The following is a 15,396-nucleotide window of genomic DNA, read 5'->3' on the forward strand; positions in this document are numbered from 1 at the left end:
ATATATATATATATATATATATATCAGTTTTTTTATTAAAGAAAATCATTTGCCCTCGAAGATTTATTTCAAGAAGATATATCTTCATATTGATATAATGTATCTATAATTGCGCCTTTTATTATCGATTTATTTCGCAAGTCGCGGCCGAATAACACGCCTTCGATTTAGCGAAAATGTAATGGCCGATTTAATTACACGACCGAAGGAAGGTTTTGTTTACGCTCTTGAGAGGAAAGAGAGGGAGAGGGAGAGAGAGGAGCGAGAGAAGAATTGGATAAGTTATTGTTCGAGATCTCTCGTAAGTCCGGCGCGATTACGAAAGCGAGCAGAAACGAGAAACGACCGTCGTCGTATCGCGATGCAACCAGCATGTAACCACGAGGAGGAGACGCTCTTCCCTCCTTCCCCCAGCTCCCCTTCGTCTGTGCATTATCCCCTGCAATTACGTGAGTAGTCCGTACGTGCCCGGCCCGATTACCGTGAAACACGGCGTGCAACAAGTGTATGTACGCACAGAGCGATCGGTGGGACGTCAATCAAAAGTCGAAAGCCATTAATTGGCGTGGACGTGCACGCACGTTGTCGGGGTCGAAAGCGTGAGACACGTATCTTCTTCACGAGAGAGGAAGAGAGGAAGAGAGAGGAGAGGGAGGGAGAAGGTATTATCCTCGTCCTTTCGAGATACGCACGAGGAGACCCAGATCTGAGAGTCAAGTTTGTATCTTTGTGTGTGTGTGTGTCTGTCTGTCTGTCTCTCTCTGTGTGTGTGTGTATACATATGTGTGTGATTGTATTTTCTTTCTTTTTTTTTCTTTCTACACATGGATCTGGAACGCGGCAAATGTGCGTTAATAACGATGACTCGGGATTTCGCGCGCAAGCTCGAGATATTGAAGCGCCGAGCACTATTATATGACTCAATACGTGAGCAATGATCGTCTGTTACATATACGCAATGTAATTGCAACGAAAATATTGCGAGATTGTATATAAATCAATGTTTTTAAATCTTTTTATTCGTAATTTCTTGCAACATACACAAACAGACATACTTTTTAATAAAGCTCACATTGAACACATGTCTTGCATTTTACAATTGTAAGTTAGTTTAAAATTGTTATTTACAAAAAATCACATAGGTATTGTTCAAAAAGTTATAGACATAATTAAGAGACTTACTTGTTATAAAGCTCTCTCTCGAAGAAAATTTTTTAAAAATAAATTATTATCTATTTAAAATAAATTAGAATGTTATAATGGAGGATAAATACTTCAATTTTTGTATATATTTATATCATTATTTCATATATATTTATATTTATATCGTAATTATATCATTATTTATATCATTATTTATTTATCATTATTTAATTTCTAATATTCCTTTCATTTTTCTAATCATGTCAATTTTATTTTAATTTTTAAGATGGTCCAAGTAGGGAACGAAATTAAATAAAAGTTTTTTAAAAAATTTATTTAATATGTTATATAATTTATTTAATATAATAGAGTTTATTTAATATATTAGAGTCTTTTCGTTTCTCGTTAAATTTGTTAAAAATATTTTATATTATTCAAGGACATCTTCGAACTTTGTTGATGTCCTTGAACGAAATCGGAGTTCAATCATCGGACATGTTTATCATGCGCGTGTCCTTTGCTTGGATCTTATTTTTGAAAATTTTATAAAAGAAATATAAAAATAAATAGATGAAAAATACTGTACAGGTCAAAAGATAAAATTGTAAAAGTAAACACGGTCAAATAAAAGAAAATATCGTTAAGATTTAAAATAAAAGCAAATTCAAACGCAATTATTCTGTTGTAAGAAACGCAAGTATTTGTATGCATCACACAATTCAATCCTTAAAACTTTCCTTAAAAATTGTAATCGAACGTTATTGTATTCAAATCTCGATTTTCGATTGAACAATAGTAACCCATCCAATTTTGCGTGTTCCAAATGGGAAGGGACAATATCCCATCTTTTACAATTATTTAAGAACGAAATTTGCGCTTTCATTTTAATGATCTTTCTGTGTATGTTTACGCATTATTTCATTAAGTTAACCACATCATTACCAAACCTATATCTAATGAAATTAAAAAATGCAAATTTTTAAATAATCTTCTTAAATAGTCTTCTTTTTAAGAATAATTGCGTTTAAATTTGCTTTTATTTTAAATCTTAACGATATTTTCTTTTATTTGACCGTGTTTACTTTTACAATTTTATCTTTTGACCTGTACAGTATTTTTCATCTAATTATTTTTATATTTCTTTTATATATGTTACATTAATATTATCATGTCGCACTGAGGAGTCCGAAAGGGACCGAAACGTTTGGTTTTTGTAAGAATTGTAGAATTTTTAAAAAATTATTGAATTTTTTGTCACGCATTATCACCTGCGCTTTACTTGGTCTAAAATAGCCTATTTTATGATTATTATTGTTTAATTTATTACTCTTAAGCTCGATACCAACATATTTTTATATAAAACTTAAGTTCAGCATTTTACAATTGTAAATTCTTATTTTTATTATTATTTGCAAAATAAGAATAGATATTGTTCAAAAAATTATAGATATAACTATATTTTTAAAGTAATTAAGTAAATAATTTAAATAAAGTAAATAATTTATATATTATATTTTTTTATTTAATTACACTAATTAAAATATTATAAATATTATAAATAAATAAATTCTTATGTGAGAAATGGATTAATGACAACCAATTAAGGCAAATTTCAATTCTTTTTTAAGCGAAACTTTACGAGATTTAAATATAGCTGTCTTTTATTTATTTAGAAAGAAAGATAAAGATAGACATATATTTAAGTTTCGCTTAAATCCAAAATAATTTTGATACAACCTAGACTTATACCAACTGAATTGATTTGACTCTTATACTTAACTGGATCAGAATAAGCCAAAAAGACCCAAAAAAAGAAGGAGAAAGACGCATTCATTTTCATCTCTGAAAATTTTGTAAACAAATATATTATATTACACACACACATTTTTTATTTTACCGAATTTATCTGTATCAAACAAATGACCTCCTAAAGAAAGTTCCTGAGAAACCCGCAACGACGAAGTGCCGTAAGCGCTCAAACGTGAGGGACGAGAGGAAACGATTAATTTCTCCTATCTGAAAAGTGCGCGATGAAGCGCCGACAGGACGAGTCGGACTTTTGAGACACCCACATGGCCGGGGGCGCTCAAGTTAAGTCATCGCTCTCAATAAACGCGAGATCTATCTCGTCGCGTTTTCCCCATAAAGTTTCAGGGGGCGCGATACACGCGCGAGACAAGAGTCGGCGTGGCACACGTGGGCGAGAACGGCGGTTCGTAAACGATAATGGACACGGATATTGCGGTCCTCTAGGAGAGAAAGAAAGAGAGAGCTGTATGGCATCATTCGCAGGATGCGCACACAACATGTGTACACGCCCTGCTGTTACTCGCCGACTTTATCGGGAGAGTAATGCCACGCAGAGAGGATATCTCCCCGCCACCCAAGAGTTTCGTATTTCATCGTCATGGAATAACGACCCGAGTTATTATCCGAACCCGTCATTATAAGTCTCGGTTTACGTTGGGCGCCCCAAGGGGTCTTCGTATTTCGTCCGCGGATTGTTGCACCAATTCTGCGAGTCTCGATCTCCCATTAATTAAGATATCGAGGAAATAGCGGTTCTGCGTCGAAATTGTGTTTGCAGTGTAACTTTGAAGATTTTGTTCTTTTTGCTTAGTTTTTAGGAAATGTGAACTTTACTTTTCACAAAATTTCAAGCTCATGTCTCATGCTTTAATCCAAGATACACTTTGATATTTTAGAGCACAAAGTTAGAGATCTCTTACTCTTTTCCAAAACTATATAATCTATAGTTTTATCGAAAATTGTTGTTTTTTTAAGTCTTCAAGTGATAAAATGAAGGTAAAAGAAAAGCTCAATTCCTATATGAGGTAAATCTATGAGGTAATCAAATGAACTTGAAAAAATTGTAATTGACAATAGGAGCAAAATTTCACTTGGAATACCTCGCCACATTTTTGATTAAAACAATTAGTCATAGAATCTGTTGTTGAAAGAATATTCGATTTTAGAATAATAAGCTTTGTTAGCATATCTGTCATTGAACGAAAAAAATATTCATATTGATAAATAAAGTAAAGAGAAGAAAAGAGTAATAAGAAAATAAGAAGAAAGAGGCTTGACATGTCGTTATGTCGCATAAGCTGCTTGTGCGAAATAATTTATTTTTCTTTAATTACATATTCAGGTGCAAAATAGTAGAAGTTGATCCGTTCCGTGAATAACACGGTGGTTTGTATATTTTGGGAGGATAATTTCCTCAACGAAAGCCGTCAATTAACACGTGAGACGTGCCTCGAAAATGCCTTTCAGATCTGTATGTGGGTTAATGTCGAGTTAATGCGATGCCGATATTAAAACGTCGCGCTCTCGCAAGGTTCGTAAAATGCAATTATTTCCCAACTTAATCGAGGCATTCGGATTTTTAATCGAAATCTGTGCACGAGCGCGTTTATAATTACGCATAATTTTAATTAATACGTCGTCGATCATTCTTGAGTTTCTTATCTCCTATATATTTGCACTTTAACATTTTTTGGTAAACATATTTCTCGTAATCTTCCGTTTATTTTTCGATCGTAATATTTTTATTTAGCGTATTTCACGGTTTAATTTTTCAATGCAATCTGCATTCTCTCTCTCCCTCCCTCTCTCTCTCTCTCTCTTTCCTTCCTTCTTAACATGCTTGAAATTCTTGCGAGCTATCGAGCCGGAAAAACCTCGATGTTCAATGGATCTATTAAGATTACTCCTGCATGAGATTCGATCGGATTGTTGTGTATTACGACAGCATAAGATTATTCAAACGGTTTTCCTCCCGATTTGATATCCTTATTTTTCTCGGCCGTTATAAAACTAATGTCTATATTGTATGTAATATATTTCTTTATTCCGATAGAAAGCGCCTTTCGCAAGATCATACTTTTTAATTTGTCATCTTTGCAAGGATTCTTTCTTTCATCAATAATCCCATCGATTTTTAATAACATCGATATGATGGAGATGCAATTGAACTTTTTTCTAAAAATTCTCTGATATTCCGCAAAAATTCTGATGATTAAATATAAAGAGCAAAATATTGATGATATGTAAAGATATATTTTAATTATACATATAAAAATATATTGTCTTTGATAGAAATTAAACGCAGCTTTTGATTGATTATTAAGTAGTTATACTGATCTCTTTTCCAGTAATTGAACAGTAAACTGTTTAGCATCCCAATCAGGATTTAACGCTTTTCGCGCAGTGGCTGCATAGAAAAAGTGTACAAAATCTGAATTCAATTTTTCAGCAGTAAATGAACAAATAACAATAAATAGAACTGTAAAGATTTTTACCCACATATTATACAATAAAATTGTGATTAAATTTTTCTATTAATTAATTACCCCGCTCTCATTCCTAGTTGCTAAGAATCGCACTTGGTTCCGCCCCAAGTAAAAGGGATTAAATTCCCTTACTAAAAAGGGAACCGCCGAGCGAACGTTCGAAACAGAATAATAGCGACTCAAAGAGATTCGTTTACCTGTATTCGGGCCTTAAAGTTCGTTCGACCCCAGTCGCTTACCTCCTATTGCGACTTTGGGAAAATATATCTGTGTTCGACCCATCTTTCTCCGGGCCTGGACGTAATAGTAAGCGAATAATTTGATACTTGAAGATTAAATAGAGTGTGTTTTCGACAAAACTATATAACAATCAAATATTTCGGTAAAATTATATAACGATAAATCAATGTAAATTATAAACATTTAATTTACTATGCTGGTTCTTAATTGCCCGTTTTCTTTCTTTATATGAAAAACCTTCATTTGTTTTTTTTTTTTAATTATTTTTGTTAAATAGTTTTCAAAGAGAGTGATTTGATTGCTGAAGATTAGATTGAAAATTGAGATCAAGAGTAGAAAAGAAATTTCCACCTAGATGTATGATCATGGACAAGAATATGCTCGAGAGATTTTTGAGATTATTGAATGCAGAGATGATAGAATAGGCACGTGCGATAGGAGAGAGAGATCACAGATATCATAAAACTTAATTTTGCTATTAAGAGATTTTTACACACGCGCTATTAAGATACGCATTCGTAAGATATCTTGGCTGAATTTAATTCGTGCAGGGTGTGTTCTTAGATTTATTTCCCTCATGCTTCGGCTCGGCAGATTTGCGATACGTACATTCCTATCGAAGTAAATAAATGATAAATGCGGCTCAGAATGTGGGGCAACGGAAAGATAAAGGATCAGCTAAAAAATTCGAACGACATCGTTGGTACGTGATCCACGGCAAATAGTTTTATGGATGCGTTATACAGGGGCACGATACATCGATGTTGATTTACTAATTGTAAGTACATATCACATTATCAGAGTCTCAGCCTCTCGATCTCTCACGACTCTCTCTCGATTGAATAAAATGTCAGACGCGCTCGCGATTCGCAGCAAAATGGATAATTAATAACCTGCATCGAACGTCATCTTTTGCGTACAAGCACACACAGAGAAGCAACCCTGCGTGTAGTACGTTTTCACACCACGACTCCCATACACTTCGGTATGCGAGATATTATTGCGATATAATTCACATATGATTTAAATTAATTAATCTTGTTGTACAAGATTAAGCGATATAAAACCGGAGATTAGAAACAAAAATTCTGCCGTAAGTATTAGAAATAGAGATTCGTAGAGATTTCATTAAGCTTCGTGCGCAGTGTGTCATTTTTTCCAATGTATCCGATATAAATACGAAAGTATTTTTATTGTACGTAACTACTTTGTATTTTATTTTTATTTATTTTATTTATTTATATTTTTTATTTATTTTGTTTATTTTAGTCTTTTGCATACTCACATTTTTTTTAGGAAGATTAAATTAATTTACGTGTTTTATAAAATGAAAAAATGTATATACAATATACAGAGTGTCTCATTTTAATGTCCCACCCCAAATAACTTTCTTATTTTTAATTTTAGAAAAAGATGTTTCAGACAAAAGTTGTATGGTTTCAAGGGGGACATAAGGTGGTGTCATTAGTTTGTCCTTGAATAGTTTCTTCAAGGTCACGTGAAGGTCACCGTCAATTTTTTAAATGGAACCTCCTATTTTTTGTTGCATATTCTTGTAGCTTATCTCGAGGGCTTTCCAAAACACTATAATAAAATATTTTTCCCTCAAGTATTTTTTGAGTTATAAGGCTTGAAATCATTTCTTAATTTTACATAAACCGTAAAATATCTTGTAAAATATTCATTTTTCGATTATCTTACCTTAATACTTTTATGTACAAAATAATGAGAGGAATCAATTGGTGTAAAGGAAACACATAGTTGTTTCGAAGAAAAAATATGTAATTGTTAATTGCAAATTACATATTTTTTCTTAAAAATAACTATGTTTTCTTTACACTAATTGATTCCTCTCATTATGTTGTACATAAAAGTATTAAGGTAAGATAATCGAAAAATGAATATTTTACAAGATATTTTACGGTTTATGTAAAATTAAGAAATGATTTCAAGCCTCATAACTCGGAAAGTACTTAATGAAAATTAACTTAATTATAGTGCTTTGGAAAGCTCTCGAGATAAGCTACAAGAATATGCAATAAAAACTTGGGGTTTCCATTTACAGAATTCAAGGTGACCTTTACGTGACCTTGGCAACACTCTTCAAGGTTATACTGATATCGCCATGTGAGACAATGAGGATAGATAGAGCAGAGATAAGGATAGAGAGGAGGATGAAATACCTGGGAGTGATTTTGGACTCAAAACTGAACTTTGAGGAGCACTTCAGATACGTGGAAGGAAAGGTAGCGAAAGTTAAAAGGGCGCTAGGAAAATTAATGCCAAACCTAAGAGGACCAAGTGAAGGGAAAAGGAAGTTGTACGGCAACATCGTACAATCAGTAGTGATGTACGGTGCGCCGGTGTAGGAAGATAACTTTACAAGAAATAGGACGATACAAAGACCGATAACAAGGATTCAAAGGCAATACATGGCGATAAGGACTATAGCAGGATATAGGACGATATCGTACGAGGTGGCCACTATACTGGCGAGGATCCCTCCGTGGGCACTCGTTGCGGAAAAGTGTAAGAACACCTACATGAGGATCAGGGAAGCGAAGTTAGAGGATAGATGGGACAGCGACGAAGACAAGAAAATAAGACACGAAGAGGAGGATAAGTTATATAGGAAATGGAAAAGAAGAATGAAAGGAGAGGAAGCATCGGGGAAGGAGCTAAGGACAGCAATAGACAATAACTTTGAGGAATGGATAAATAGAAGGGATAGAGGTTTGAATTACCACATAACGCAGATGTTGACGAACAACGAATGCTTTAATACTTACCTACAAAGGATCCAGAAAAGAGATTCGGCGTTGTGCTCGCACTGCGACGTAGGAAGGATGGACACGGCCAAGCACACTATCGAGGAGTGCTAAGAGTGGTACCTGCAAAGAGAAGAATTAAAAAGTGTTTTAAAGAGAGAAGTCAACCTACAGGGAATCGTGAAGGCACTGTGTGAAAGGAAAGAGAGCTGGGAAGCAGCGAACAAATTTGCACAGGAAATAATGAAGGCGAAGGAGGAAAAAGAAAGAAGAGAAAAGTTAGCAACAAGGAGAAGAGATGAAGACCAACGAGATAAAGACTGAGAGACAAAGAAGAAAGAAACGAAGCGAAGCAGAAGAAATCGAGAGAGTTAAGTCAGAAAGAAAGAAAGAAAGAGTCAAGGAAGAAATTCAGAGGCAAGAGAGAGAAAGAGTCAAGGAAGAAATTCAGAGGCAAGAAAGTGAGAAAGTGAGACCAAATCAGTTAGACACACACACACACAAGCATACACACATACGAACACACAGTCATGCGCACACGAATACACACACGCAGGTTGACACACACAGACATACGGGCACACATATATGCACACTCACTGAAAGAGTAGACTAAGGAAGAGAGACGGGATGTAAGGAAGAGGAGAAGGTTCGGGAGATAGAAAGCCGGAAAGAGGTAGAGTGCGAGTTGCACACGGATAAGGGGCATCAAAGAAGAATGCTATAGCGGTCCCTTTGATGCCTCTCTGTCAAGAGGTAGGAGACACCGGCGTCCCTTTGATGCCTCTCTGTCAAGAGGTAGGAGACACCAGCTAAACTCACCCCCGGGGGGGGGGGTGAGTTTAGCTGGTAGTCGGGACCATCAGTCCCGGAGTCCAGCAGTATCCATGGGTCTGCGTAAACGCATTCTCATCTCCCTCCCCGCAAGGTAAAAAAAAAAAAAATATCGCCATGTAATGCGTTACTTGAAACCTTACAACTTTTGTCTGAAATATTTTTGTCTGCCGCGCTCAGTTTTTGAGATATTCGGCTGATACGGGTGGTCTGTGACACCCTGTATATATATACACACACACACACACACACACACAATATAGTTTATTATCGGTCGACTTTCCACATTGTTTTCAACAAAATGGATCTGAGCGCGCCGATGGTTAAATCAATAATCGGTCGCCATTTGACCTGAGACTCAGCCTTTTGTTGTGTTCCGCAGTTACTAAATTATTGTCTCATTGTCAGTCCCCAAAGAGAGAAAGAAAGAGAGAGATTCGTGACACGGGCGTTGCGCGTGTCTACTATACGAGCAACATAACAGAATTTCTGCTGATTTATGCGCGTACACATTTCACATTATAATACTTATTAAGTTGTCCAAGCGAAAGGGGAAAATAATTATATTCGCATCTCTCTGCTTAGATAGTAATTCGACGTCTTGGACGCGGCTTGGAGACGCCGCAGGAAAAATGCCGCGCGCACTTCTTGATGCTACTCGAGGTATCTTTGAAATCGAGCATCATAGTCGTGAAAGCAGCGCGAGATGATATATTCTCTTCTCGAGAAGAATATAGATTCGAATTTTATCTTGAATAAGATGTTATAATTTATTATTAATAAGAGAGGAACATGGGTATATAATTTTAAAAATTAAATTAATTTTAAAATAAGAAATAATAATTATATATTAAAAAAAAAATATATATATATATATATATATATATATATTGTATAATATATAATAATATATATTAAAATACATAAAAATAAATATAAATAAATATAAAAAATTCTATAACAAATAAAAAAAATTCTCTATTCTTATAATTATAATTGTAAATTATACAACAAGATTATAAAAATATTTTATAAATAAATAAATAAATATATATATATATATATATATATATAATAAAAATATATATTATAATATAAAATATATAAAATAAAATAATAATAAAAAATAATATATAAAATATATATATATATATATATATATATATATATATATATATAATAAAAATATATATTATAATATAAAATATATAAAATAAAATAATAATAAAAAATAATATATAAAAAATTAAATTTGATACTTATAAAGAATACGTAGTTAATGTTATGATAATGGAAATATCCAAGAAATTAGATTTTTATTAAAAATCGTTACGTGACAAAGTTAATTTTATGTACGTTACGCCAGCATTATTGTGCACGGCGTCCAATAAAAATCATCCGCTATCATTTTAATGAGAAGAGCATTCGTGACTTAGAACATGTGTCTAAAAAAATGTAGTTCGAATTCAGATACAGAGATATAGCATCTCGATGCGGTAATATTTGAGATAAATAAGTAGATAATAGTATGATGTATGTGCTGCCAACGCGAGGGGAATCAGTTAAATCAAGTCGCTGAGAGATATCCGGTAGGCATCGTTGTTACGATGGTCTAAGTGTTGCATTGTGCGCCGTATCATTGCAAGGCGTGGCACTTTGCGCATCAAGGAAGCATACTGATACGCCGGCGGTGATAGCGCAACGAAAGAGCCTCTCGAGCTCTATTGCGGGCACGTTCGTGCTATCCTGGTACCGCGGAAGCGCTTTCAGGATTAGTGACAGCCAGCTGCGCCACGTTTGCTTCGCGTGACACATTGCTTGTCTCTTTCTAATAAAACAATCACAAGAGAATAGCGAACATATATACATATATGTAGGTTAAATATTTCCGCCTCTCTAACGAGTTTTAAAGCAATTCGTCTGGGATCTTAATTATTCATCCGGAATATTATAATTTATTGTATTTATTGTCATAAAAATCTGCTAAAGGATTTAAGGAATTGTGAAGAGAGGATTTTTTTATTTCGATTAATCTGTGCATCTAAAAAATATTAAAAAATTATATTAGAAATATTAAAAATAAATATCAGCGAAAAATTGTAAAGGAATTCATAAAAATTATTTTTTAAATTTTGAACTCTAATACATTGCATAAAGAAATTTTCTAAGATACTACATAAATGCTTGAATTAGCTCTAAATAGATATATTAATTAAGACTCCTATTTATATTCCAAATAAGGTTTTCAAGCAAGAAATGGTGCAGAAATTTGCATTTTTTATTGTTATAAATTAGGTTAAATAAAATCAATATATGTCTACTTTTATAAAATTAGATAAAATATTTCATTTTTATATATGCTTTCAATAAAATAAAAAATAAACATATATTTATTTATCGTATAACATTTAAATTTCCATCTAACTAGATGTAAAACCTAAAATCGCGGCTACTAATCATAAAATATGTGTATTATAATATTAATATCTACACACTATTATCATTTACAAAAATTTAATTGTTTGAAAAAATTTAGAAATTTAATTCTTTCGTAAGAAATTTGCAATTTTTTGGCTCTCTATTTATTTAATCTAGAAAACTTCAACAAAAATTTAATATCAATCTAAGACCTAAGATAATCGAACTAATTTCCATCTTATAAATATTTTGTTTTTATTGTAATATAAATTAGTAATTAGAATAGAATTCTGAAAAAGTAAATCAAAGTATCATGGGATTTACTCCGGTTTCCCTCGTCAAAAAATCGCGTTTCCTAAAATTTACATTTCTGACTTGAATCTTTAACCTGACTTATAATTCCTTTGGAAAATCTGACGTATCTGTTCATCCTCTATCGTACTTAACTGTATTTATAATAGCGCAAATTTATACCGATCGCGGAAACAGTTCATCTTCCTTTAAATATCGGTATCATACATTTATTCACCTGAATCGTCTCGGATTTTTTAATGTCGCGACGTGTAGATTTTCCCACTGCAAGCCAGTCACACGAATGTCTTTGTAAAAAGCGAAGGATATATAACAGATCTCCGTAATCCTGTTTCCCGCCAAGCTCATCCATCCTCTCGCTATCTCGCCGTAACTGTATTTCGCTAAAATAAAAATCAGCGGCAATATTGCGCCGAGACAAGGAAAGAGAGAGAGAGAGAGAGAAGAGAGAGAGAGAGAGAGAGAGAGAGAGAGACCCGCCACGCAAGTCCGTCTTTTTACACCGATAAAAGAGCGCACACACACATATACAGCGGTGTCTTTTGATATATATATATAAATTATAATATGTAATTTATATATATATATATATATATATATATATATATATATATATATACATATAAATTATAATATGTGAATTATGTATTCAAATTACTGTAGTTTATGTATTCAAATTCGTGTTAAAATAGTAAAAGTTATAATTCATACGATTTAGTTTAGATACTCAATAGCAATTTCAATATTAATTACAGTAATTTATCTTATATACGAAAACATTCAACAGTCTTATTCAGATTCATATAAGCATTTTGCAAGAAATATATGAACAAATATTAGAAATACATTGATAACAAACATTGTATGACTTAGCAGCTAAGAATTTACCGGCTATACAGGGTGTCCCGAAACTAACGCTTGATATTTTAAAGGCAGATTCTCTGGCCAATTTAAAAACGATTTTTCCTCAGCGAAAATGTCGCGGCACTAATACTTTTCGAGTTATAAACGATTGAAAATAAAGGATTTTTCGCAAACTAAGGCTTATAGGAATAAAATATTAATAAAGTCACATTCTTTAGTTAATTTTAGGTAGAGTTTACTTTAATAGAATTTTAATTTAAGGTATAGTTAGAAAGATACATGATGACCAAAATTGGGAATATACAAAAAATAATGATCTCCCTCGACATTTTCGCTGAGGAAAAATCGTTTTTAAATTGGCCAGAGAATCTGCCTTTAAAATATCAAGCGTTAGTTTCGGGACACCCTGTATAGAAGATTTTTAGAATTAAATATATGGGCTCATATGTGTGGGCTTCCTTTCTCCTTTATTTCTCCTTCAAATTCTTACAATCGATACTCGAAGATTAGAAAAATTATCAAAAGAGTTGTTTTTAAAATGCAAATTTTAAGTAATTTGTTTAAAAAAATATGCAACTTATTAAAAAGATATTTTACAGTTTAATTTTTTAAATTAATAACAAAGTTAATTAATTAATTGAGTTATTCATTTTTTCTAGATAATAGTAAGATCATCTTTCCTCATGAAGATTCTATTAAATTAAATAATAAAATTTATAATTTGAATAACTATGTGTAATTTATTATATAATGTATTTTTGAAAAATAAAAAGATTAAAATATGGGAAGTGTTTTATAAATGACAAATTTGGACATTTCATACATAGAAACGGGCAGCGGTCCTTAAAAGCAAAGTTTTGCCTACGACATATAGATAATGTCCATTGTACTTATTCCGTATGTAAGGAATTCAAAAGAATTTTTTTACCAGAGGAAATTGTTTCACTAAAAAGAATTGTAAATTTAAAATAAATTTCTTAAATTCAGGTAAAGACAATTCTATTGATGTTATGTTTAGATCCGGAAAAGGATAGTTCAATTCAGAAACGAAACAAAAGTAATTTTATATTTTCCAAAATCAGGTTCTCTCTCTCTCTCTCTTTAAAACGTACTGCTCGGGTCGAATAATCATGCCCGAAACACAAATAAATGACTGAAGAATAATCTTACATTGTTTGTTTTGAACGTTCCTTCCGTGGTCCTTTTTTGGTTAAATTCTCTATTACCTGAGACAGGATCTTATACGGTTTATGGAGACAATGAAACGCGAGAATCAATTAAATTATGTTAAGTATCATTATTTATTATAAAAATTAAAGCAAAGTAAAAAATGCATGTACTGTTATTAAATTATTAAATATATAGTAATAACTTTATAATTAATAATAAATATGATAAGTTTAATTATAATAAATTTAAAAGCACAAGAAAAAGAGTCATGTATTACATTAATGTGGATGTGTATGTCTATGCAAATGTGAAAATTTAGGAAAAGCAAACTTTTTCTTCAATTATTTATAACTCGAAAATTACCTCGACATGTTCGCTGAAGCAAATTCATCTTCAAAAAATTGACCAGAAATTCTGTTAAAAAAACATTCGATAATTTCTAAATACTCTATACACTTATTCGAAGTAATAGTGTATCTTAGGGATAACATAAGATATAACCAGATGTTTAGAAAATTATTTCGAATAGACCATATATTGCTGATTTATTTTAATAAAATATTCGCTGGAAAAGGGAAACGCGTGTTTCCTTCTCTTTTAACAATTATTTATATTGCATGTCTATTAATAAGTATATATTAGCATCGCGCGCGATCGGATGGAGCGGAGGTTGAGCCCGAAATGAATTATACTCACGCGAGTCCCGCGTCTCATTTAACGGGCGTTTAATAAACGCTGTCGCGTCTTCTCCCTGGCGCCCCGATTCTCACGCGTGCACGGACGTTGCTACCGCGCGAGAGGAACGGATTCCATCTGAAAACTATATATCTAGACGACTTCGTCGGGGGTCGCGCGCAGGAATTCCTCTCGCATAAGCGGAGCGAAATAATTATTCGCGCCGCGGTGGGAAAATTATTCCTAGCGAATCGATCGCACCGGAAGCACGCGTGATAAAAAAGACAACACGCGATAGCCTCGCCAGACTTGTTTGCAAGAGATATCTGTTAATCCTTTCACTGCCACACATCTTTTTTTTGCAGCGAAAAATACGGGTATCGCGCGCTGACGTCACGAATCGTGATCAATTACTTTAAAGAGCGCCGGAAGCTCCTGTCTCCGTCGATCGCGATCGGATTATGAGTATTGGAAGATCTCGCGGCAATATTCTGTTTACAGATTTCGCGAAGAGAGAGGTGAACGGATTCGTAAAAAAAAGACTCCTTGTAAAATATTAATATTTATAAAAATTAATATATTTATATATTTATTAATTATTATATGATATATTTATTACATATATTTATTAATTATATAAATATTATTTATATAAATTGATGAATTATTATATGTAC

At 32.8% G+C, this 15,396-nt stretch overlaps 1 protein-coding gene and 1 long non-coding RNA gene across 2 annotated transcripts; one reads left to right on the forward strand and one right to left on the reverse strand.

Annotated features, from left to right (window-relative positions):
• Positions 1-8,110: 8,110 nt before the first annotated feature.
• On the forward strand, positions 8,111-8,560 carry LOC145959207 (uncharacterized). The gene has a single exon (XM_083077834.1). It carries the CDS (start codon positions 8,111-8,113, stop codon positions 8,558-8,560), a length of 450 nt encoding a protein of 149 aa, XP_082933960.1.
• A 2,360-nt stretch (positions 8,561-10,920) lies between these two features.
• LOC145976460 (uncharacterized) lies at positions 10,921-14,108 on the reverse strand. Its single transcript, XR_014440241.1, has 3 exons — positions 14,045-14,108; positions 12,228-12,393; positions 10,921-11,108 (listed from the first exon to the last, which is right to left on the reverse strand). It is a non-coding gene; the product is annotated as an uncharacterized LOC145976460 (long non-coding RNA).
• Positions 14,109-15,396: the final 1,288 nt, after the last annotated feature.

The sequence above is a fragment of the Camponotus vicinus genome, unplaced genomic scaffold, assembly GCF_025532165.1.
Source record: "Camponotus vicinus isolate PSW18456_S1 unplaced genomic scaffold, iyCamVici1.0 SCAF_1, whole genome shotgun sequence".
Classification (NCBI taxonomy): Eukaryota; Metazoa; Arthropoda; class Insecta; order Hymenoptera; family Formicidae; genus Camponotus; species Camponotus vicinus.